We start from the raw sequence: 23,899 nt of genomic DNA, 5'->3' as shown, positions 1-23,899 counted from the left end.
ATGAATTTCTGTTTGCCCTCGGCCATTTTATTTTCCGGCCATTTCAGCCATTTTAGCCATTTTGACATTGGTCACTGCTTTTTCTTCTTTTCTAATGCCCATCTTCATTTTTTTTTTGCCTTCCTGCTTGCGCTTCAATTAACAACAACTTGTTACAGCCGCAAATTGAACTTAAGCTTCCAAATTTGAATAAATAAACTAAATGCCGTGCTAAATAAAAAAAATTCAAAAGAAGACGGCAAATAAATAAAAACTGCGTTGCCCATTCGCAGCTGAGTGTGGTTTTCATTTTGTCTCAAATTGTTTTGCTTAGCAAAAAAACGTGAAAAAAATGGGAAAAAATGAGAAAAAAAGTGAAAAACCCGTTTGGTAGGCGGGTGTTAATTTCACAGGAATTTTTTTGGTTTTACAACGCTTACAGGTGCCACACACAGCCCAGGTGTAGACACCAAGGCCCAAATATGATCTGCAGAGTGTGGGAAACTGTCATAGCCACGCCCAGCTCACTGGATTTCTACCAGCCCCAAGCCATTTGGAATTGGCCTTGTTGCGAGGGAAATTTGGAATGCCGGTCTTGATTTCCATTTACCAACTGAGAATGCACACAAATGTGATTTGCTCACCTTTCACAAGCCCATTTTTGCACCTTTAAACACAAAGAACCTTTAATTTGAACAGCTGATGCAATAGATACTTTAAGTAATGTGTTTATATATTTTCTTAAGATTGCTCGTACATTTTCGTATACTAACTTGCCAATTCTAAACATTACGTTCTTACAAATAGAAATTACAACTACTAGTTTATATTGCTCCAATTAGCTATGAACTCGTTATTCTTGCCACTCCCTGCTGCATTTCCATTTAGATTGTTTAGCCATGGCTCTTTTTCTTCGATTCTTGCAAGTGGCATTGCGTATTGATGGGAAAAGGAATAATGCAGCCATAAACGAAAATCGCAGCGATTAGCTTAAATTGCAGGGAATCTCCAAAAAGGACCCTCGAGCCAGCAACACACACACATGCATAGTCTCACGCTCACACGGATAGGGCACAGACAATAAACCAATAAACGAAAGCCATCTAAGTGACCCATAAAGCGGGGCGGAAACGGAAGTGCAGGGGGCAGGTGCACGGAGAGAAATCGGGTGCAACTTGCTAACTTTTTTTTACTTCAACTTAATTTACAACAACGTGGGAAATAAATATTTAAATAATATTCGCAAGGTTGGTGCACCAATTTAGACAAAAGGAATGAGCTTTTCCCAAATTAGTTAAGCCTAATGTGCCACATTTAGGAATGACATTTGAAAGACGTGATTTGAAACCCTGCAATTGGATGCATCAAAGCCAACTTTCTTTCTCTCTGTGCAACACAACAAATGTGCAAATGAAGTAGCTTAGGGATTGACATAAGTGTAAGTGCCCCACAGATGATGCTGCGATGGATTCTGGTGCTGCTGCTGTTGCTGCTCCTGCTGCTGGGACTGCAGCTCCTGTTGCGGTGCGGGGTCACCCAGGGTGGGGGTCAGGGAGCCGGAGCCGTTGGCATACGGCTGCTGGGCGCCGAAGTTGGGGACCTGGCTGGCGGAGGAGGCGGCCGCCGGGGAGTAGCCCAAGTGCTCGTAGTAATCCGCCACCGGCTGCTGCGAACTGGCACTGGAGCAGGCCGAGGATAGCGAGGCGGAGGAGTTCAAAGGCGGCGAGTGGTGCAGCGGGTGGTGCAGTGGGTGCGTGTGGTGCGGATGATGCGAATGATGGTGCTGCGTCATGGGCAGCATTTGATCCATGAGATACTGGTCAATTTCCTTGGGATCGATGTCGGCGGCAGCTGGCTTGTAATTTAAGGCTTCACTGGCCTGTGACGCCTGCTGTGGCTGCTCCTCGCCGCCGAAGTGGCCTCCATTGGTGGCGTAGGCGTAGGCGGGGTAGCTCACCCGACTGCCCTCGTAGCCACCGTACCCATTGATGTTCTCCAGGAAGTCCATTTCCTGACCTGCTCCTCCTCCTGCTGCTGCTCCACCCTGCACTCCAACGCCCGCCGCTTGCCCCTGATAGTTGACCTCACCTAGGGCCACATACTCCCTGCCAGCCTCGAGCAGAACTCCGTAATCATGGCCAGCACTGCCCACCGGCTCACTTAGTTGCCTTAGCAGAAGGCTGGGGTTATTTGCTGCCGCTGCCTTTGCACTCAAGGGGGCGGCATTGTAGGGCGTGGCTGGGGGCGTCAGCGAGGACAGTGAACTGGCCGTGGAGCAGGGCGAGTCCAGGCCCGTTTCGATGAGGCCCTGCTCCATCAGGCTGGCCGCACAGGCACTGTTCAGGGATTTCATAAAGGCCTCATTACTGAACACATCCGCGGAACTGGAGCCCACATTGGAATGGGCGATGGAGGAGGCGCAGTCGCCCAGAGCAGCTGCATTTGATTTTCCAGCTCGCCTCTGGCCATTGGCATTGCTGCTCCTTGGCTTGCCGGAGCTACCCGTTGTGGTGGACATGGCCATGTCTGCACCCGGAGACTCCCCCTCCCCGCTCTGCTGGCTGGGCATTACGCGCGCCTTCTTGCGCCGCGGCTGGTACTTGTAGTCCGGATGCTCCTGCTTGTGGGTCATCCGCAGCTTCTCGGCGAACTCCATGAAGGGCTTCTTGTCGCTGTCCTTTAGGTTTCTGCAAGTGCAAATGGGTAGCAGATACTTTTAGTAATAGTATTTACTGGATTGCCACTATTCTTAAAAGCTATCTGCCGCAGATCTCAGCTGCGTGATTATTGCATAAAATCTGTCGGGCCAAAAGGCGATCTGCGACACAGCGGCGTCGTTTGCATATATTGTTTGTAATAAAATATTGTGCGGTTCGAAATTAAAATTTCACAGTTCAGCGCTTGGGGCGAGCGGCGATAAGAAGTGGAGTCTTCGGCTGATAAGAAGATCGAAGCATCCGCCCCAACTAATTGCGAATGGAGCTGGAACACTTTGTTCGGCCCATAAATAAAGCCTGTTTAATTAACTGTCACTGCGACTCTCAGAATTCTTGAGCCTAATAATAGATGCGACATTTCCTTGGACTCCAGTGAGCTCTATGGAAATATGAGGTAAGAAAAGTGGCCTGTTTAAGTGCAATATTTCAGCTTGCAGCTCGTGACTTTCTCTGGGAAGTGACCAGCAGGTGAACCTAATATATTTATCTTGGCTTCCTGGATACTAGATGCTTATCTGACTTTATTTGCTGGGCTGCAGTTGGCTGTCCTCTGAGTAACTGATTCCTTCTCTCTGACTACTGATGCAATTCCCTGTCTCGACGGAAAGCCCTTAGCCAAACTTGGGCGATTTTCCCACCCCCTTAACCCCCTAAACCCCCACTGGGGATGGCTGCTTTGTCTGGCCGAGAAGTGGGGCTTATAAAAGACACTTTTCAAGTGGTCCATGCCCCAGCGTTTACGCAGCCAGATACGTGCCTCAGTTTCGCCTCTCCTCCAATCCGAAGTGATGTATATATAGTATAGTATAGTAAAGCATAGTATAGAATAGTGTAGTGGGTATAGAATAGCCAGTACTTACTTCCACAGCTTGCCCAGCGATTTGCTTAGCTCCGAGTTCTGCAGATGCGGATACTGTTTGGACATGACCCTGCGGGCTGCCTGGGCCCACACCATGAATGCGTTCATGGGGCGCTTGATGTGCTCCTTTTTGCGGTCCGTGGGCGCCCTGAAATGGAAGTAGAGAGAGTGGATGGAAGTCGGTCAGAAATGCAGTGACTTGTTGGCGGGGTAAACAAGTTTCATTAATTGCTAAAAGACGTCGCAGACCGAAAAACGGCACAACAACGCATAATGTCAAACTGAAATTTGCAATTAAAACTTTTATTTGCCACGGCAAATAGCAAATAGAAATGGTAGAGAAATGGCATCAAGGCCGCCAGCAGCGTAGAAAGCCAGCAAAGTTCAAGAGTGCAGTCAAAAATGTATTTCTGAGTCCACAAAAATGGCAGCGGGCAGTGCAAAAGTGAAGTGCAAACAAAAGCAATCAGCAAAATCGTGCAAAATTCGAGTGAAGTGGGCTTTTGGTGGGCCAAAATCTATTTCAGTCATGCCAGAAAGCATGGGGAATCCTTTAAGTGGTTGCCTCAACTCTTGACTTTGCATAAAGTGTACAACAAGTTCATCTCCACTTTTCTCTTGCCAAACCTCCCAATAAATCCATTGACAGAACGACACAAGCTCGTCCAAATAAAAGCAACGGGGCGTATGAGTTATCTCTGCTACAAACAGCGTGGTGTTCCCACGTGCACACTGGCATGGCATAATGAAATCAATTTTTCCAGGAAACCTAAGCCTGTTTCTGTCTAATTCCAATCTATTTCTCTACATACTTTTATTTCTCTACCTACTAGTGAGAAATGAAGTCTTGTTTTGGAATACAAAAATGTAACAACCTGTTTCTACATATTTTCGGCACTCATACAAAAGGACACCCCTCTCTAACTCGAACTCCAGCACACACATTGTTCTTATCTATTCATTCACTTTTATTTAGCATGTCGAGCAGCGAGGAAGACAGAGATTCACAGATTCAGAGATTCAATCAAAGAGATAGGCGTTCCGGGGGGCGAAACACTGTGGCAGAGTGCCCACCTTTTTGGGGAGCCTTCTATATTGAATTATTTATCCTAAGTAAACATGATCAGGGCAAGGATTTGTTAGGTAAATCCTTCAATTCAGTTGGTTGTGCCAGTGCCTTTGTGGCAGTGAGTTTGTTCGATATGCCTGACTGCATCCTGTGCCTGGCCGGAAAATGTTAGAATCTGTTTTCAATCAGTGCAAATCAATAGGCAGGTGTTTGCAGCGCAGCCATTGAATAGCTTACAAAAAACCCATATATATTACCATTCTCAGTCGATTTTTGAACTTCCGTTGTTAGCCGCCTTGCGCCTGGGCTTAATTACAAGTTCGGCCGAGCTTATTAAGCGATTTAAAACGCGACCGGAGGCCAAATGGACATCGTCTTGGGGTTTGTTATCTGCCTTTTGGTATCGTCGGCGTCACGACCCCACTCCTCAACATCCCAGCATCCCAACATCCCAACAACATATAGCCAAAGCCAAGCTCCCCCGGATTCAAAAGTATATATATGCACGAGTATGAGTATCTGTATCTGCAGCTCTCACGCTTGACAGCACGCTAATCAGAATCAAGTGATGTTCGTTCTGCTGCACTCGCTTCTGGGACTTGGGAGGTGGTGCGCTGTTCCCAGGCCTACACTGAGCGAAAATGCGAGTATCTGTCAAGAGAGTTTTATATTTCATGTTCCCGGCACAAGTAGCTACAATTTGTTGCATTTTTTCGCGTGCACCGTCGAAACCCCCAGAGATATATGCACAGCATTTGCCCGGGGCACTTGGCAACTCAAGCACGTCTTCATTATTTGCTGCTGTTGTTGCATTCGGAGATGCGCAAATCTCATTAAGTGATATCTTCAAGTGGCCGTTAGCTCATGGGCAAATATGAGAAATGAGCGGCGACTGCGAGGAATTTTGAATTTGCAGCTTTCCATTTTTCGCATATGCCAAAGATACAAGATACAAGATACAGAGATGCGAAGATGCGAAGATACACTTCGGCTTTTCTTGCGCCTCTTTTATCAGCAATGGGCCATTTGCCGCTTTTGTTATTAAATTTTACTGTGGCGGAGGAAGGGGTGGGGCATCCCAAATATTTACGGCCTTAACACGAAGCTGTAAACATGGCATGAAAACTCCCATTTTCATATACATTTCCATTTCCATGCCCATTTTCATTTCCAATTTGTAAGCGCATGTCAAAAACTGGGGACAAATGCGCCTAATTAGCGGCGGAGACGTCTCAGCGATTTTCACAAGTTCACAAATATGAAATGTATCTAACAGATACAGCGCGTGTAAACAAATTGCAGCCGCCGCAGCTCGTTGTTATTTTGTCTTTTTTTGTTTTTTTTTTCTTGTTGTATCTCCAGTATTTTCGTTTTTATTTCTTATTTGCTTAGGCAGTGCCCACATTTTCCCACGCAGCCGCCGCTTTTACGACACTTTTGTCAAACAAATTTAAAATGCATCCAACGGATGCAGTTGCCTGTTTGCACTGCGGTCGCCTGGCCTTTCTTCTTTTATGTTCCGCCCTCTGTTGGCCCCCGAAGTTCCACCGAAAAGGTGGTCAAACACCCAGGGCACTGATAAGGTGATAAGGTGCTGGAGCTGCCCCTTTATTCACAACCAGGGGAATCTGCTACCGTGAGACTGGCACTTGAGTTCTTACTTGCTCCGACTTTGTGGCCATCTGCGCTGTTAAAGTACGGAAAATTACAGCAAATCATGGGATAATAAGCCAAATTATTATTTATCATAATAATAGGATCCATTGTTGGATCATATGTTAATCAGAGAGCTAACGTTATATTTTAATCCAGTACTTGGCCACTGAGGTTGAAATAAGTATATAAAGATTATCTAATTGAAGACATTGGCTTGTTTACGATATTAAAAGGGTATTGATCAAATTATATGCCACATTTTCTTAACTCTAAACATGTATAACATAACATTTTCAATTCAGCTAAACAATGCTTCGTTCTTTAGTATTTGAACATTCTAGCCAACTTAGTTGTCCTGAATAGTTTTGAGCAGTGCTTTTGGCCAACTTTTTGTGCGGCTGTGGTGACAAGGAAAACATCTCGTTATTGGCTTCTACTTGGGTCAGGGATCAATGGGAATGGCTGGTCTTATTGGAAAGCCATCGGAGTGCGAGTGCCATCGAAGCAGCCACACATGGCGACCTCTTGAGCAGAGCGGCCTTTTTGAGCTTTCCCTTTCGATTTAAGCCGCCTCTTGGCCACTTCATCTCGATCCCATTGTCTGTTATCATTTCATTTGGCCACGTCCTCATCCATTTCCACTTCCACCACCAGCACCAGCAGCAGCAGCAGCACTCTCATTTTCATTTCATTTTCCTGCTTTTTTCAATTTCCAAGTCAATTTATTTTTACAGCGCACTGTGCCGCACTCGAGCAAAGTGACAGAGAGTTCGGCCGATGATTCCGATTCCCCAGCACCGCTGACCGACCAGCAAGGAGCAGCTGAGTAGGCGTGAAAGGACCCAGGGAAAGGGGGCGTGGCAGCTGGGAGCGGCAACGCGATGAAGAGCGACAGTTTAAGTGGCGTAGAGCAACGAGCTCAGCTTTATCCTGGTTTTGGTGGCTGATGGGTGGTTTTTTGCTATTTTCCGACTGACTGGTGGGTGGTTGCAGCTACAATCAATGCTGTAGCATGTCAGCTGCGTATATGAGAGTATGTCCCCGACATTTGATGATTGTCCCAGTGCTGAAGTGGCTCCCAATCGAATAACCTAGCTAGAAGACACTACCCAACAAGGATTTATGATCCAATATTATTATTTAATATATCAAGTGTTGGCGTGTTAATTGTTAGATATATTCATGCCATTCTAAATGGAATGACTCACTTCCAATCGCAAAGCAGCCGCTAAAGAGTAGTTAAATATTTAGAATCCAGCCCCTCGATTCGTGGGAATATGCATGATTCACCCGAATGCAAAGCAAGTCAACATCGAGTATTATTTATTGCTTTCCGCTCCGCAATGTTTGCCTGTTTTCTAGTGTAGCGCGCCTTTTCGGAATCTCACAAATATGAAAAGTTTGCGCCGAATTTCCACACCTATTTTCCCGCTGGCGATTTTCCGCCCAGCCATCGGGAAATCCGGCAGACTTCGGCATTCGAGGAATAATCGCGTGGGTGTTCCCGCCATGGAAACGGCGGCCACAGGATTCCCAGTGCCACCAGTGCCGCCAGAAACACACACTGAGATGTGGAAAGGATGCAGGATACGGGGACGGGGACGGGGACGGGGATTCGAAACGGAATGGCTGCTGAGCCATTGAACCCTTTTTGAAAGGCATATCGTGGGGATTTGCGCCAAAATGTGCCAGTACTTGGGCTAAAAGCTTATGGCCGGATCAAATGCGCCTTCAATTTTATGCGCAAATGTTGTTCAATATTTGGCCAAATACCCCGAGCTTAGCAGAGCACAGGGAGTTTGCTCAGTATTGTGATACCCTCGGATGTTCGCAGCAACGATGTGCAGGATTTTGAAGTCCAACAGAAGTCGTGTGCTTTGTTAGAAGTATTTAATAATGTATATTATATTTAATATGCTCAATCAAAGTAGATGTCATAAAACCATTACAAATAACACATACTTCCCTTCAAATTGGAGCCAACGACAAACATCATGAGATGGCAAACTCTTGAGCTCATCAAATCGATGTTCCACTTCATTTCCGACCTTAAGGACCCCTTTCTCTTCTGGCCAGACTTGCGACCTTAATCGCGGAATCCTTTGAGCCTCGCTGGCTTTGGCTCACATCACAAGTTGGTGGTACAACCTGGCTCACTTGCAACTTTTTTGGCCATTGTCGCGCTCACCTGGCCATAAAACTGGAAAACTCGACCGTGGATGGGGACTTGCCCGTAGGAGGAGGACCTCGGAACACCTCGGGGAGATGAGCTGCCGATGTTTTGTAAATTCCGGCTGCAACAAAAAGTATGCAAAACGAGCGAGTCTAGGCTGGCAACTTTTGGCCAGCAGTTGTGGTTATGGGCCAGCAACAAAAACAGGGCCATCAGCAGCAACAAAATCAATATTTGCCTTGTAAGCCGCACGTGTATCTGTTCTTCTTGTTGCCGCTGCACAAACTTTTACCGGCCACCAAAAGCTGAGGTTGCTGCTCTTGGGGGCGGCTTTTTGGGGTCTGCGGGGGGCGGTGCTCTACCGACATATGAGGGGGTTTCTACCAACACGAGGCGGCGCAACAGCTACAAACATGTTTGCAACAGCACAGACTGTGGAACTAGTAGCACTACTGCCTTCGAAGGGGTTAAGTTCTATACCATCTATGCTCAAGGTATAATACCTCTTACTTGCACTACACTTCTTCATTCTGCGCTCTTCCAGACACCAAGTAAGTTGCTCAATAACTTCATGGATGTGGCCCACTGTCCCCCCCTTCCATTTGGGTGGCATGAGGACGCCAGCGGAGCTTTCACCATGGGGAAGTGTTTGGTTAGGCTGCCCGAGATGACTTGTTGGGGCCATGTAAATTGACTCGTCGCAGCGCCGAAAGAAGAACTATCCGATGGATGGGGCTTACGACTTAGGGGCTGTGGCTCTGGCTCTGGATCCCTGGCCCACCTGGCCGAGGGGTGCTCCATGGGCGAGTGATAACACCTCGGGCCGGACACGCAGATAAGCAATGAAATATTTATAGCGTCGCCAAAGTCCTACCCGAAGTTGCGGCTCCTCACATTTGCTCCTCCTCCTTGGAGGAGGTAGTAGGGCCCCATATCTAATCGAGCCAAGTAAATAGAGCAGGGCGCTTAAGAAGGGGTTCCGTTCCGCACATGGTGTCTGTATTATTTAATAACAAACCCCAGTCCACCCAAAAGCGGACAGCTATACGTGTATATATGGGTTTATGTCGTGCTGCGATCGTCTGACTATTCAAGTGGCTCCTCAGCACGTTGTGGTTGTGGCTGCTCTTAAGTAACAGTTTTTCAAGTGAATCATGCGAAATTAATTTAACCAAATCAAACAGCAAATCAAACAGCATTACCATGTTTGCAAAAGGAAGTCACAAACTGTTACATATGCTCGATACTTGCTATGCTGCCCTATATCGTTGAGATTCATTGTAACTAAATGGTAAAATTATAAATAAAATTAAAGGAAACTTTTTCAGATAACTGCCAGTGCTTTGTACTCTCACCTCAACCTAACAAAATTCCTAACAAAAAGTAAAGCAATTTGAAATCAATTGCTGCTGTCAATCAGGAGAAACAGCGAGGCAATTAAACGTGTCTCCCACACATTACACTTACAGCACATTTTCGCCATTTAAGAGATTTAATTTTTAAGGTGACAGGGATACGTGGTGGTAATCTGGTGAAGTGAGCGGGGACTTGGAGGCAAGCGATGTGCATTTAAGCGATTTTAAGTGGAAATAAACAAGGCTCATAAAGCGCAAGGTAAACACTTTGCCGAGAGTTGGGGGATAGTGAGTGCAGGAGGGCTCCAAGTGGGTGGATCGGTGGTGGAGTGCTGGAATGGAGCCCCCTCCCTCCACAACGTGGATAGATAAAGGAAAGGAAAGGAATGGAAAGGAATGGAAAGGAAATGGCGCTCATATCCTTGTGCAAACACACACGTGCTCTTGACAGCGCTTTCTGCGCATTTCGCAACGAGGGGGCCACTGCGCCCAAGGATGTTTGTCCCTGGACAGCTGAGAATCAGCTCCACTCGGCTGCACTGGGGGAAACCGAAACGGAATCGTAAATCAATACTAACTACCTGTTTTCTTCGAGTTTTTCAGGGAGAATCCCGTGCTGTGCATGTGCACTAGCGAGTTAAAATTCATCAGCATCAAACTAGACAATAAATATGCACTCAAATAAGTTAGTAGACTGTAAGCTTACTAGCAATCTGCCCAGTTTATTTTTCCAGTGTAATCCCAGCCCAGTGATAAGAGACGCGGGAAACAAAGCGACTGAAGGCGGCTGACAAACTCAGATAAGACTGGAGCCCTGCTTAAAGACCGGAGGTGGAAGCCCGGGCATTTGCTAATTGCCGCTCAAACAGACAGCTGGAGCTACCGAGGATCTTGGAACTAAGATCTGGGATCTGAGATCTGGGATCTGGTTTCTGGGATCAGGTGTGGGGGATGTGGGGAATCTGGAGTCCGAGGGATCTGAGAGATCAGCCGCTGATGCTGGCACCCTTCTTTCCCACGACCTGCAGCCACTGCAAGTAATCCGAAATACGAAATACGGAACCAAGTGTCAACTCCCCGGTGCGCTTGAGTTGAGATCTGCTGGGGTTTGCAGCCCCAAGAACCCCATCTCCACCTCCACCTCCACCTTGTTAGCAGTTAGCGTCTTTACGCTAAAAACATATTTATTCGCTTTTTATGCCTGAATTGATTTGTCGTCGTCGTCTTCATCTCGAACATTTTGTGCCACTCTGCACGGTGCATTTATGGCGGCCTGTATTTCGTATCTTAGTATCTTTGTATCTCTGTATCTTTGTATCTCTGTATCTTTGTATCTGGTGGCTTGTTATTGCCTCTTCCTATTATTTCTGCCTTTGGCCAATTTGTTGTGTTGCTGCCCTGGTTTGTTTGTCTAATATGTGTGAATGTGTAAATTCATTTATATTTACATAAATGCCGGCGGATTCCTTCCCTACCAAGTATTGTGCTTTCCCTTCCTTTCCTTCCCTTTGCGGTTCGCCAAGTTTGTTTATCCAGTTAAATAAAAGACAACCCACCTATACAAGTATGTGCATATGTGCCTGGAAATTGTGTTAATCAGCGAACTCATCGAAGCCCGCTTAGTCATTCGCGGCTTAACGGTGGCTTCAACTCCATTGAGGACTCAATTTGCTCATGGGAATAACACAATGCCTTAATCCGAGTTTGCTTATCTGCATAACTTGATGGTATTTAATAGCATATCTCCCGATTAACGAGTTATCAACACCCTTTTAATCGCAATATAAAAAACAGGGACTTACTTGGCTGAGGCCTGGACCAGATTCCAGTCGTAGCCCTCGAGGACCTTCATCACCGCCGTGGTGATGCGCTCGTCCTCCTTGCGGCCACCTTGTCCTTGGGCCTTCTTCTGCTCGGCTTTCAGGGCGTAGTTGGCCAAGACCAGGGTTTCCACCGGCTTCGCCCGATCCTTCGAGCAAGTGGAGCTGGCACTTTCACTCATTTTCAACGGCACTTGAGTAATACCTCGTATTAAACTAAATCATCCGTTTGCACAAAACTCTAAATCACTATCACGATTTGTTCTTGCAGCTGCTTGGCGCCCACGCAGAAAGGTCGGGAATTTGGAATGGGGCTTACGAGTGGTGAGTGTTACGGATGGCAGAGACGCGACGAGGTTGACGGACTAACTGCGACTGATCTTGGGGATCGCTGGTTTGCTTCCCCAAGACGAGCTCGGCACTCGTCGGATTTCGAGGCGATCGTGGCGATAAGCTGACGACGGTGGTTGGTTGGCTGTCTCTTGTGGGTGGTGGGGGTTATGGGGCAAAGTAGTAGGAGGGGGGAGTAGGAGGTGGGGCAGCAGTACGCGGCGGGGGCGAACATAAAAATCGCGGCGGTACGCGTGTAAATATTAACATGTTCATGTGAAATTAGTTGGCCCCAGAGCGGAATCGAAAATGGGGCGGGGGTGACGACTGTCGCCGAGAAACTAGTGGGAATGCATAAACAGCGGGGTTCGACTTTTAGGTACCCAGCATGCGGAATTTATAAGGAAGAAGGAATACAAAAAACAGAAATAACAGTGAGTGTATCTCTCGAATAAGTTCAATTTAGCTATAACTTACAATATTAATAACTAGTTACACTGCAGAATTGATATAGTAAAACATATTCCCAGGGATTTTTGGAATAATTCCATCCAAATGTAGGATGAATACAACATACCTACTATATCCAAAACTACAGGGTATCAGAAAGAGATGGCAAAGAGCTGGCAAAGTTGGGAGACATAAATCGAAATGGAAAGAGAAACAGAAATTAGTAACACTTTACAGCCACATGTGGATTTATGACACCTCGAAGACTTCGGGCTGAGAAGGGGTGGACTCTCGGGATCGTTAGAAACCTGCCACTTGTTGCAGCTGTATTTGGAGTCCCAACGGGGAGGGGGAGGGGTGGGGATATTGGTCCTGAATGAGTACACACGCCGAGGAGCAACGATTGGTAATGAGAAGTCGATAAGATCATTAGGGATTTAAGGGTTAACTGAGGTGAATGGAGATAGTGCGCGGGAGTGGGGGTGGGAAATGATCGATGGGTTCTCAGGGTGGACAGAACTTGAAGTAGGAGCACTATTTACCAGAAACTATCAAAGCCTTGTAATAATTATAATAATAAGAAATGATTAATTTCCTCTGCCATGCCATATGTAGATTCCTAACAACTGTGACCCACTTCTTTGGCACTTTGAGTTAGAAATATTTTTTATAAATAGATAGAAAGACTTGGTTTCCATCTGCGACTCACCTGGTGAGATGTAAATGCTGTACCATTTCATCGATCCAACGCCTGATAAGTCCACATAGAAGCCGAGATCAGGTGAACTGGTAAGATCTTTTCATAACCACTTTGCACTAGATTATACTTTATGCTCCACACGATTCGATTCGAGCCAAAATCGTAAAAATGCAAAGAAAACAAAAAACAGAAAACACCCTCAAAAAAAAAAGAGAAATGAGATAATCGGGCAACGGAGAGCTATTCATTCCACGATCGTAAAACGTCGAAGAAGTGTAGTTTGGTTACGCTTTTGTTTACCGGCTGGTTTCAACTGGAAGTTATGGTAGGACCCAACTATCCCATATCTCGCATCTCGGCCGCCAAATTATTTTTGGGGGTTTTTACATCTTTATAATTTTTACAGCTCAATTAACTTTTTTTTCAAACGCCGCCGGCCAGGCAGACAAATCGAAGTATCAAAATTAAACAATAAAACGGAGAAATGCATAAACGGAATCATAAATACCTAGGCCATTTCGGATGTTTTATGCCAAGTGGGGAGATGGAATCGAACCTGAAAAACTCAAAACTCAAAACTCAAACTGAAAACGTCAAAGCAGCGCCCGTTTTTTACTCTTTTTGGAAGTGTCATAAAAGGCATCAAAATGAAAATTATACGATACTCCATAAAAAATAGAATGAAATACAGAAACGCTCGCCACTTCGAAGGCAGTTCGCTGAACTGCAGCGACTGGAAAATTGATTCGCGTCTAGGAAATTTAATGGCCGACCATCTAACAATTTCCACCGTTTCCCCCCCTTGCGTTCAAGCATTTTTTTGTTGTTTATTTTCTGAGCCGGCAAACTTCAAAGCGCGCCAACTTGTTGATAAACAAGTCGCTGCAAAAAAAAAGCTACAAAAAATATTATGAATTAATTAAAAATATTTGCGCTGTATAGGAAAAAAATCAGCGCGTACAAATTAATTTTTTCCCCCACTTCTTTCGTTTCATAATCAAACTGGAGCAGAAAGGTCGAAATGCAACTGAATGCGCCAGTGGGCGGGGGGCGTGGCGGCGGATGCGACGACCGCTTGACAATTTGCGACTTGCCATGAAATCGCATTATTTGATCTAAGCCGCCGCCGAGCAAAAAGGGAAATACAAAAATCTTCAAGCCGCCTGCTAAACGAAACCAAATGGCGCTTTTTCCACTGCTTTCCACTGCTGCGTTAGAAGGAGCAGCCGAGGGGCGTGCAGCCAGAGGGGGCGGGGCAGTGGGGCCCCCAGATATGCGACATGTGTTGCGGAAATATTTAGTGAGCACAATATTGAAAGCAACGACGGGCAGTCAGGAAATGTGCAAAAGTACAAAAGGCCACTGAGCAAAATCAGAATTTAAACTGAATTTAATTTACAGTATGTACTGGGTATATATTACCAATCAGTAGCAGAGAAGTTTAGTCTGTTTTGAGCTATTTATTTTTAAACAAAATACCATGAAAAGCATATAAGCATATAACATTTACAATAAATTAAATGGAGGAGAATGAAAAAGTAAATTGTGCTCCCTGATTTCTCACAGTGCTTTTCATATATGGTTTGACGAGATCATTTGCATACACGCGTCTGCTCGCTTTTTACTGCTTCGCACCTACAAATGGGGCTTACTTTTTTCGTGTTTGTTCGTTGGCAGTTGACCATCGGTCGAAATAACGACGATTTTCATTCGTCGGCGATCGCGAGTCTTTGCATGTGTGCGTGGCAGCGATATGACTTGAGTTGGTGTGCGTGAGCGGTTAAGCGAGTGGTTTTTCTTGTTTTATTGTTGTATCTTCAATTGCCTCGTTCGATTGCTTTGTTTTCTCTTTTTCCCAGCCAATGGGAAACGATCTTCAGCGATCCCAGCAATAAATAGAAAATGGAGATTTCGGTAGTTGCATGCAAAAGTGTAATTAAGGTGGGAGCAGTGGAAAATAAAATATCGTAGGTAATTGCGATTGAGGTGATTTATTTTGCCTGTATTTCATTTTAAATTGCCAGTTGCAATACCAAATCGTTACACTCTTTTCCCCCCTTTTTTTGTTATCAATTTCGAGTGATTGCTTATCTACCCTACCCCCACTTGAAAATGAAACACACCTTGGCACATACTCCCAAAAAAAAAAAAAACCCACTCTTTTTCACATATGCATACATAACTGTCTGTGCTTCCTTTTTTATGTCACCGTTTTCTTCGGTTACACAGCCGGAAAATGCACGAAATGGGGAAAATGGGTGGAAAGTGGGGAAAGTGAAGAAAGCAGAAAAGCGGGTGGGCGGAGTAATGGAATTCACACGTGTTTTGCTTTATTAGTATTGCTGCAATAAAAGTATTCGTTTCAGGTATTTCGCTGCCTCAGTGTAACATCAAAATTGGCTACCTATAACTGCAAAACATGCCAAGGAAAATCCATTTTCAATTTCTATTCGCCTGTGCATATGGAGCAGAAACCTTTAAAAAGGGTCTACAGCTTTTCTTAAAAACATTTAAGTTATAGACACAACTTTTATATAAATATTATATAAATCATAAATTCCTAAACGAGTATTAATATCCTTAAACAATGTCCTTATATTGCTGAGTATTTTTTTGTATTCTTGAAATTAGACAAATTGGTTTTTCTTTGAAAATAAAATTCAAAAACTTTAAATATTTACAATTGTATTTTTGAAAAATGGCGCCACCTTTTGTTTTGTGCGCCCCCTATGTACCACATTCGTCTGGGCATCCGCTAGGTGGCGCACCTTAAAAATATTTTTGTTAGCACAAGTACAGTGCTGCCTGATCTCACTATGCAAGTGTAGTGTGCCCATATTATGAAAACAGCGTTGACAATTTAGCTCGTCATTTCTAGATATTTTAAGTTTGAAATTCCAAGAAGCTGGTGAAAAGATATAAGTCGGTTTTCACTCATTGTTCTATTCAATTTATAGAATGTGGTACTTTGAACATAAATATTTAAATTTTTGACATAATAACTTTCTAAACGACTGACAATAAGAACTTATTATATTGGCTTCATATTATTCATATACGTCACTTTTATATTTGGTTAAGCATTGATGCTATGGAAAACAATGAACTTTAAATTATGTGGTTGCGTTATATGGTACCTATAAGGTAAAGCTTTCCTCCCCCACGAATACCACGGCATGTAGGACTTCTAATGATCTGCGAATGTATACTTCCATTGACATTATAATTTTAAAGCATAATCAGTTTGGCAAAAGAATATGCGCATATTTGGTATTTATTGGCACGTAATGGCCCGCGGAGGATTAAATACCAGATGGTAATTTTCTTCGTTATCGGCGCGGTCACACTGCTAATATCAAGATGGCGTAAATTTGTAAAAAATCGTCGAAATCTATGTGAAATAGCCAGGAAAATTGAAACGAAAGCGCAGCGTTCATGCAAAACGTAAGTGGTCAGTTGCGTTTCGGATCGAAAGACCCGTTTGCAAGCGGAAAAACGGCGGTTACCACGCGCAGGAAAACTCGAATTTCCCAACAGCATTTCAGTGTCTCATTGAGAGTGCGAGTGTGTGAGTGAGTGCCCTCGTCTTTGTGTTGGTGTGAAAATGCTGAAGCAGGAGGGATAGCAACGTGCTCGCGGTAGAAACCGCGTGAGTGCGGGCGAGACGACTAGTGTGCACGAATCTATTGCCAGGGCAAACGACTCGCATAAGTTTGGTTTTTTTTAATAAGATTCCGAGTTCCGTTTAATTTTCTCGAGTTTATTCGCAACCCGATGTTAATCAATGCGCCCATAAAAGCCGAGATGAACAGCATAACCGATTTGAAAATGAACGATGAAAATAACTAAAATATGTCAGCAATGCATTATTATTAAAATTATTGCATAAAATGCGCTTGCGTGTGGCCCCAAATAGTGCGACTGTGTGCGTGTGTTTGTGTGCGATTGTGGCAACTACAACAAAAACAACGTCTGGGCTCTAAAACAAAGAAAATGAAAATTATTGTGGCAGAATCAATCCAATTAAAAAATTCGATTTCGATTTCAGTCGAATTAGAAGAAGAAAAGCAGCGTCGCCAGCAGAGGAAGTGGGCAAAGCGGAATAAGAATCAAGGAAAATAAGGAAAAGAAGCCACGGTAAGTGTGGATTTCGTTCCACTGTACGTTCAAGTTTCCCTTTTCCACCCGCTTTTATCGACTGCTCCTTATCAGACCCGTTATTCGCAATGCATTTGTGGAGAGCCGTTAGGTTTCGGAGGCCATTAACGTTTGAAAATTAAATGCAAGCATACTGTCAAGTTTTCTTCCTTTTTCTGAGGTTTTCCGTTGATTTGGCAAATGTTTTCTTTTTCGTTTGCTCATCCCTGTTTACTTAGGTTTTTTTTTTTTAAGTTTCGTGGCGCCTGCTGGAACAACTGTTTTTTGTATCTTCTTTGTTCTCTTGTGCGTATTTTTTTGCGGAAGCTTTTCGGCAGCCGCCAACGCAACGTGCAGCTGTTTTGCAATTGTAATCAATTCGTGTTTACCCGCTCGGCCGAGACAACTACTGGATACCCTGGAAAATATTCAGTTACCAATAGGAAATACATGAACTATTTCCAGCACGTATCACACTGCACAAATTAAAGATATTCAATTTTATACTAGTTTCATTTGATTCCTATACAGCGATTTCTTTCTGTGTAGAACATAGAGGCACTAATAAAAAACGGTACATTTCGGTTAAATAAATCAAAGCCAACACGAAAACAACAACAAAGCAGTCAGGTTTTGAGGTTAGAATCGCAGAGGGAGTAATGGAGCGGGGAAACGGTGGAGAGAGGTAGAGAGAGAGAGAGCGATCGAAATGCGTGAGCGTTAAAAGAAAGCGCACAGAATTTCGAAAGAGGGAGAGGAAAGGGGTTATTGAGTGAGAGCCGCCGAAAACAACAATTAAACAAAATTTTTGTGAATTTTGGCCGGCAAGTGAAAACTTTCGGCTTGTTGCTTATTTTTCTCACTTCGAGACGCTTTATCTTCGCTATTTGTTTGTGCTTTCCACCACTGGAAAGTGTCATTTAAGTGGCATTTTCACAGTCGCTGCGTTTTATTTTACTTCTCTCCCTTTTGTCGGCGATTGTTTACTCCACGCACACACAACCACACGTCTCTTTTATCTGTTTGTTGTTAATCTCTTCGTTGTCTTTTCCTGATTGCTGATTCACCTCTCCATGTTGCTTGTGTCGTCACGTTAAAATACACTCGAAACAAAAGAGTCATATATTTAGAAGCACTTGGTACATTTGCTCTTTTAACCCTCAAATAAGTTTTTAACTTCTAATATTTAATTAGGTAATACAATAACTATTCATGTGATGAATGTTGGCAATACTATTTCTCTCTGTGCATTTAAATTAATCGTATCTCATCACTTATTGAATCTTTTGTTTTTTCCATTCGTAATCAATAAGCGCAGCCCATTGCGAGGACGAGCTCACTCTTAAATATAAATAAACGAGATAGACTTTTACTTTGTGCGAGGTTCGGGTTCTTATCATTTCTGCCCACTGTGCATTTGCATTTCGAATTGCTTTTGGTACGCTTTTCTCTGCTTCTTTTCTGTTGTCAACGTAAGCCAAGCTTACTTCTCTCTCTTTCCCACTCTCTCTCATTTTATTCTTAGCTAACTGTTTTCTATTTTCGATATCGATTGTTGCGTGCGTTGTTTTCATGTCTATGTCCCGCAATCCTTATCACCACAAACAAAAGTGAATTATGCAAGTTTTTGGAGCTTGCTTACGCTGCATATTCGGTAAGAACTGAGTATATATAACTCTGATCACGTAGACCATCACAAAAGAGACTGAGAAAAGGAGGGAATATAAATTACATAGCGTTAAACCAAGTTGAGGATCCAACAAATCTGACCTGATGTAGTATCCCTCATTTCAGAACCCAAAACAAAGCGAAAACAAAGCCATAAGCGACTGCCTTGAAACAAATCGGAACAAGAAGAAGAGAGGAGCTCAGACGAAAGGACAGCGCCAGGTGAGAAAAAGTGAAGAGGTGAAAAGTGGAGAAGAGGAGGAGTGTTGGGAAAGACCCGTAAAGAGCCCCGTTAGCTGTCAAAAGTAGACTGTTAGCCAACTGTACAAAGCAGCCGTGTTGTCGGCCATCACGTGTCACAATCTAGTGTCAGTAGAATCAAAAGTATTTTAATATTCATTGTAAAACGAAAGGAACTGACAAATCAAATGTGGCAGTAGCAATTGCCTTGATAAAAACCCCACGAATTTGTATTTTCGAGTACCGCTAAATAGACGTTCGATATTTTGTTATTGCTTACTTCACTTTTGACTCTGCTATTAATATCACACATTGCTGTTGTTGGTGGGCAATAGTAGTATTTTCAAGTCACTTGATTCATATTTACTTGTAAAAACCTGTGACGCCTCTGCTATTTTTATAAGTAGTCAAAACAATGCTGACTAAGTATATTTACATTCTGCATCGTAGCAACCTTTCCATATCTTATCGCGATGACAAAGTACTTTCGTACTCTGTGATCTGCGTAGATCTTTAAATTTGTATAGTATTTTAAGGGATACTTATCCGATTGGTTTCGGTCAATCGAATAGTATGATGAGTAAGAACCCCACAGCCCCTTATCGAGTCTATATGTTGGGGGGGTAGATCTATTTGAAAATGAAAACTAACGTTGAAATTCTCCACTCCCGCAGAAAGGCAACGCAGATCCGAGGAAACTCCACTCTACCACACAGAAACCCACAAATACAGACGTCCAAGAATGGAGCTGCGCGTGGGTAACAAATACCGCCTGGGCCGCAAGATAGGATCGGGATCGTTCGGAGACATCTACCTGGGCACCACGATCAACACTGGCGAGGAAGTGGCCATCAAGCTGGAGTGCATCCGCACCAAGCACCCCCAGCTGCACATCGAGTCGAAGTTCTACAAGACGATGCAGGGCGGCATAGGTATACCCCGCATAATCTGGTGCGGCAGCGAGGGCGACTACAATGTGATGGTGATGGAGCTACTCGGACCCTCGCTGGAGGACCTCTTCAACTTTTGTTCGCGCCGCTTTTCGTTGAAGACAGTTCTGCTGCTGGCGGACCAGATGATCTCCCGCATCGATTACATACACTCGCGGGACTTCATCCATCGCGACATTAAGCCGGACAACTTCCTCATGGGTCTTGGCAAGAAGGGCAACCTGGTGTACATCATTGACTTTGGCCTGGCCAAAAAGTTCCGGGATGCCCGGTCGCTGAAGCACATTCCCTATCGGGAAAACAAGAACCTCACGGGCACTGCCCGCTATGCCTCCATCAACACACATTTGGGCATTGAGCAATCGCGTCGTGACGACCTGGAATCCCTCGGCTATGTCCTCATGTACTTCAATCTGGGAGCCTTGCCCTGGCAGGGCCTAAAGGCAGCCAACAAGAGGCAAAAGTACGAGAGGATCTCGGAAAAGAAGCTGTCCACCTCGATTGTGGTGCTGTGCAAGGGCTTCCCCAGCGAGTTCGTCAACTATCTGAACTTCTGTCGCCAGATGCATTTCGACCAGCGTCCCGATTACTGCCACCTGCGCAAGCTCTTCCGAAACCTGTTCCACCGTTTGGGCTTCACTTATGACTATGTGTTTGACTGGAACCTGCTTAAGTTTGGCGGACCACGGAATCCCCAGGCCATTCAGCAGGCGCAGGACGGAGCGGACGGTCAGGCGGGACATGATGCGGTGGCAGCAGCAGCGGCGGTGGCAGCAGCGGCAGCCGCCTCATCGCATCAACAGCAGCAGCACAAGGTCAATGCGGCGCTTGGCGGCGGTGGAGGCAGTGCAGCGCAACAGCAACTCCAGGGCGGCCAAACGCTGGCGATGCTGGGCGGCAATGGAGGCGGAAACGGCAGCCAACTGATTGGCGGCAACGGACTCAACATGGACGACTCAATGGCGGCCACCAACTCGTCGAGACCGCCCTACGACACGCCGGAACGTCGGCCCTCGATACGGATGCGCCAGGGTGGCGGAGGAGGCGGCGGTGGAGTGGGTGTGGGCGGTATGCAGAGCGGCGGAGGGGGCGGTGGCGTGGGGAACGCCAAATAATATTTTATCGTTTAGGTTGCGACGCTGGACACGACACAGTAGACAAACAACAGCAGAACTCAGCAAAACTATACATGTAGAATATATAGTTATATATAACTAATATATATAATACTTGCTTTATATATGCGGTAAAATACGTTGAATGTATCCAAACGGCAGGATGACCAGGTCCCTGCCATAAACGGAGGACAAGAGCAGTGGGAGAAGAGAGGAGCAGAGCATAGCAAAGCGCAGCGCTTTCCTTCTTTTTTTTTGTGTAAATTTTCGTTTGTTTTTTGACATTTTGGTTTCTGCTCCCAGATGTTAGAACGTTGGGCGCGCTTATTATTAATTAACTAGCCTATGATTAATTTAATTTATACTATTAGAACATAAACGATTGCAACCTGGCTGCAAGAAACTGCAACAAACCGCACTGTTCAATTGATTTGAGTTCCCCAATCCCTGATCCCTGAAGATCGGCCCATAGATCGGTGGTTAATTAAGGGTCCGCGCGTTTGGGAGGAGGGTCAGGACACGCAGGCATTTAATTCTGTTTTGCATTTGACTATTGCTCTTGGCCGGCTCAATTTTTTCTTTGTTAATTTGAAGTCCCAGACCAAATCAAGCAGAACACATTCAGAACCGATAATGAAACAATGAAACACATAATAACTCGATTGTAAGTGTAATATTTGTGTAAAAGAAACAAAGGACACCGCGTTCAGCGAGTGTCCCTAACCCTAGACTATAGGCTCTAGCGATAGCGAATCCAATCCATACAAAAGCATATGCTATACAGCAAAGCACCCACATTGTAACCTAAGTTGATGACGATATCGGGGCGCAATTAGGCGATGATAATGATTGCGATGATCACGTGCAGTAGAGGGGACGTTCTCTAGCTTTAAGCAACGCTCTGACTTATAAGCCCCCTCCTATGTTATATTATGTATCTTTCTGTACCGCCTACTGTCCCCGCATTATTCACCTATATATATATATATATACTTTCGCTGCCTGTGTTCATATGTATCTTTCCGATTTTTAAACACTAGTGCGCGCATTTCTCAAGCGGTAGAGAAATGGGATGAGGGAGTTAGGAGTTGGAGTTGGGAGTTGGGGCAGCCCTTTGTTTACGCAACAAAATCATGTAACTAAGATAGAGAGCATATAAATTGCGTTAGACATACACAAAACAAACAATTGCATTAACGTTTCGACTTAACAAAAGAAGTAATGCCCCTTCAGAGGTAAAGTTACACAACGCTAGCTAATAAATTGTAGCTATAATATGAAATTTGTTTATAAGTAATACCAAACCATAAAATAAAAAACAGAAAATGCAAAAAAAAAAAAAAAACTTAAATTCTAAATGCGCCAAGAGATAATGGGTAAAAATATGAATATATATATATATTAAAATAAACTATATCTTATGAGAACACGTAAACATGTAAAACCCCACAGCGATTGGCTGGCAGTCTAAGAACTAACAAATCAAAGAAATACGAAACACAAAATCGGATCACTGAACGCGGAAGCCACTAAACACTTAAATAAAAGTACATTACGTGATATTTCTTACAAATTGTTTTCTGTTTTCTCAGCTAAGTTTGTTTCTCAGTTCGTTTCGGTTATTTTACTTTAATTTTTGGAACACAACTCCATTATTCGAAGCGCACGCCTTGCAAAACGACCAACCTTGTAAACACGACCACATAGCGCAGTCAGAAATGGGGGATACGCCGCGGAAAAGCCCCAAGCCTCCTCCCAAATCCGAATTAACAACCTAGTGAGTGTACATAAGAATAATACCCGAAACCAAAACAACCCTACAAGTATAAACTTAAATATATGTGTGATTTTCCTCCTAGCATACAAGAGTACTAAACCATTAGCATTTTATTGATCGAATCGAATCGAAATCGAAGCCCGACAAACTGAATGAATCATGATTCATCATTATGATTATGAGCCACTCACTGGAAATAGTGAAGGTGATGGAGATGGAGAACTAAGCGATCTTGTGTGAGCAGTCCATTGAGCATAAGCGAAATAGAGAAACTAACAAATTGAAGAACATAGCAATTTCGAAAGTTTTGTATAATTAAATGTATATGTATATTGAGAATAGAATTTTGAACTAATAACTAATTGTACTTGGATCGAGTTCGAGATCGAGTTCGAGTGTATCATGGGCATTGGGCGATATGAGAGAAAATCATTAAAAATAAAAAATAAACCACCACAGTGATATGGAATACAAATTAACCAAACCAAACCAAAACAAAAATAACAAACGAAATCGAAAAGAAACAAAAGAATAGAAATGAAAAGAAAAGAAAACATCGGTTCATGAAACATTTAAGAAGTACGTTGGATCGGAATTCGACGGATGTATCGATAAGTGCACGGCCACATTTATGTAATTAGCAAGTATTTCGAATTAAACCGAACATGGAATATGTATGTGTGAACAGAATAAAAGCAGCCACTAAATAAGCCACACCATTCACAATAACAATTACGAACGAGGCATTAAAAAGCTTAAACAATAATAACACGACTCACCCGACTTGCTTTTTGTGTTTGGGTGAAATTGTGGACCATGCTGAACTGGAAACCTAATTCAATTCAATTTAAAGGGTTTTTCAGTGAAGAATTTGAATATCCGATTAGCTGGCAACGCTACTAAG

General features: G+C 44.1%; 2 protein-coding genes across 8 annotated transcripts; one reads left to right on the top strand and one right to left on the bottom strand.

Moving 5' to 3' along the window:
* Nucleotides 1-735: 735 nt before the first annotated feature.
* LOC120453825 (transcription factor Sox-1b) lies at nucleotides 736-23,898 on the bottom strand. 3 transcript variants are annotated; one of them, XM_039638713.1, is made up of 4 exons: nucleotides 13,617-13,639; nucleotides 13,118-13,306; nucleotides 3,557-3,703; nucleotides 736-2,666 (listed from the first exon to the last, which is right to left on the bottom strand). In XM_039638713.1, exons 2-4 carry the CDS (start codon nucleotides 13,141-13,143, stop codon nucleotides 1,400-1,402), a joined length of 1,440 nt encoding a protein of 479 aa, XP_039494647.1. In that variant the 5' UTR covers nucleotides 13,144-13,306; nucleotides 13,617-13,639; the 3' UTR covers nucleotides 736-1,399. The 3 variants fall into 3 exon arrangements, with proteins under 3 accessions (XP_039494647.1, XP_039494649.1, XP_039494646.1); XM_039638715.1 differs by lacking the exons at nucleotides 13,118-13,306; nucleotides 13,617-13,639 and adding an exon at nucleotides 23,775-23,898; XM_039638712.1 differs by lacking the exons at nucleotides 13,118-13,306; nucleotides 13,617-13,639 and adding an exon at nucleotides 11,611-11,985.
* LOC120453827 (discs overgrown protein kinase) lies at nucleotides 16,428-22,215 on the top strand. Of its 5 annotated transcripts, none has more exons than XM_039638717.2 (4): nucleotides 16,428-16,552; nucleotides 17,157-17,245; nucleotides 19,040-19,135; nucleotides 19,828-22,215. In XM_039638717.2, exon 4 carries the CDS (start codon nucleotides 19,896-19,898, stop codon nucleotides 21,216-21,218), a length of 1,323 nt encoding a protein of 440 aa, XP_039494651.1. In that variant the 5' UTR covers nucleotides 16,428-16,552; nucleotides 17,157-17,245; nucleotides 19,040-19,135; nucleotides 19,828-19,895; the 3' UTR covers nucleotides 21,219-22,215. The 5 variants fall into 5 exon arrangements, with proteins under 5 accessions (XP_039494651.1, XP_039494652.1, XP_039494655.1 ...); XM_039638718.2 differs by having other exon boundaries at nucleotides 19,025-19,135; XM_039638721.2 differs by lacking the exon at nucleotides 17,157-17,245 and having other exon boundaries at nucleotides 16,435-16,552.
* Nucleotide 23,899: the final 1 nt, after the last annotated feature.

This window comes from Drosophila santomea, chromosome 3R (genome assembly GCF_016746245.2).
Source record: "Drosophila santomea strain STO CAGO 1482 chromosome 3R, Prin_Dsan_1.1, whole genome shotgun sequence".
NCBI classification, from domain to species: domain Eukaryota; kingdom Metazoa; phylum Arthropoda; class Insecta; order Diptera; family Drosophilidae; genus Drosophila; species Drosophila santomea.
The sequence above is the reverse complement of the archived record's forward strand: the minus strand, read 5'-3'. Positions and strand labels throughout refer to the sequence as shown.

Bases quoted from the DNA above. Each gene is read 5' to 3' on its own strand.
- LOC120453825 (XM_039638712.1), bottom strand. From the start codon at position 11,810: ATGAGTGAAAGTGCCAGCTCCACTTGCTCGAAGGATCGGGCGAAGCCG. The intron at 3,704-11,610 runs GTAAGTCCCTGT...CTTCCATTTCAG, and splicing joins CTGGTCCAGGCCTCAGCCAA to GGCGCCCACGGACCGCAAAA. The intron at 2,667-3,556 runs GTAAGTACTGGC...TTGCACTTGCAG, and splicing joins TCGCTGGGCAAGCTGTGGAA to AAACCTAAAGGACAGCGACA.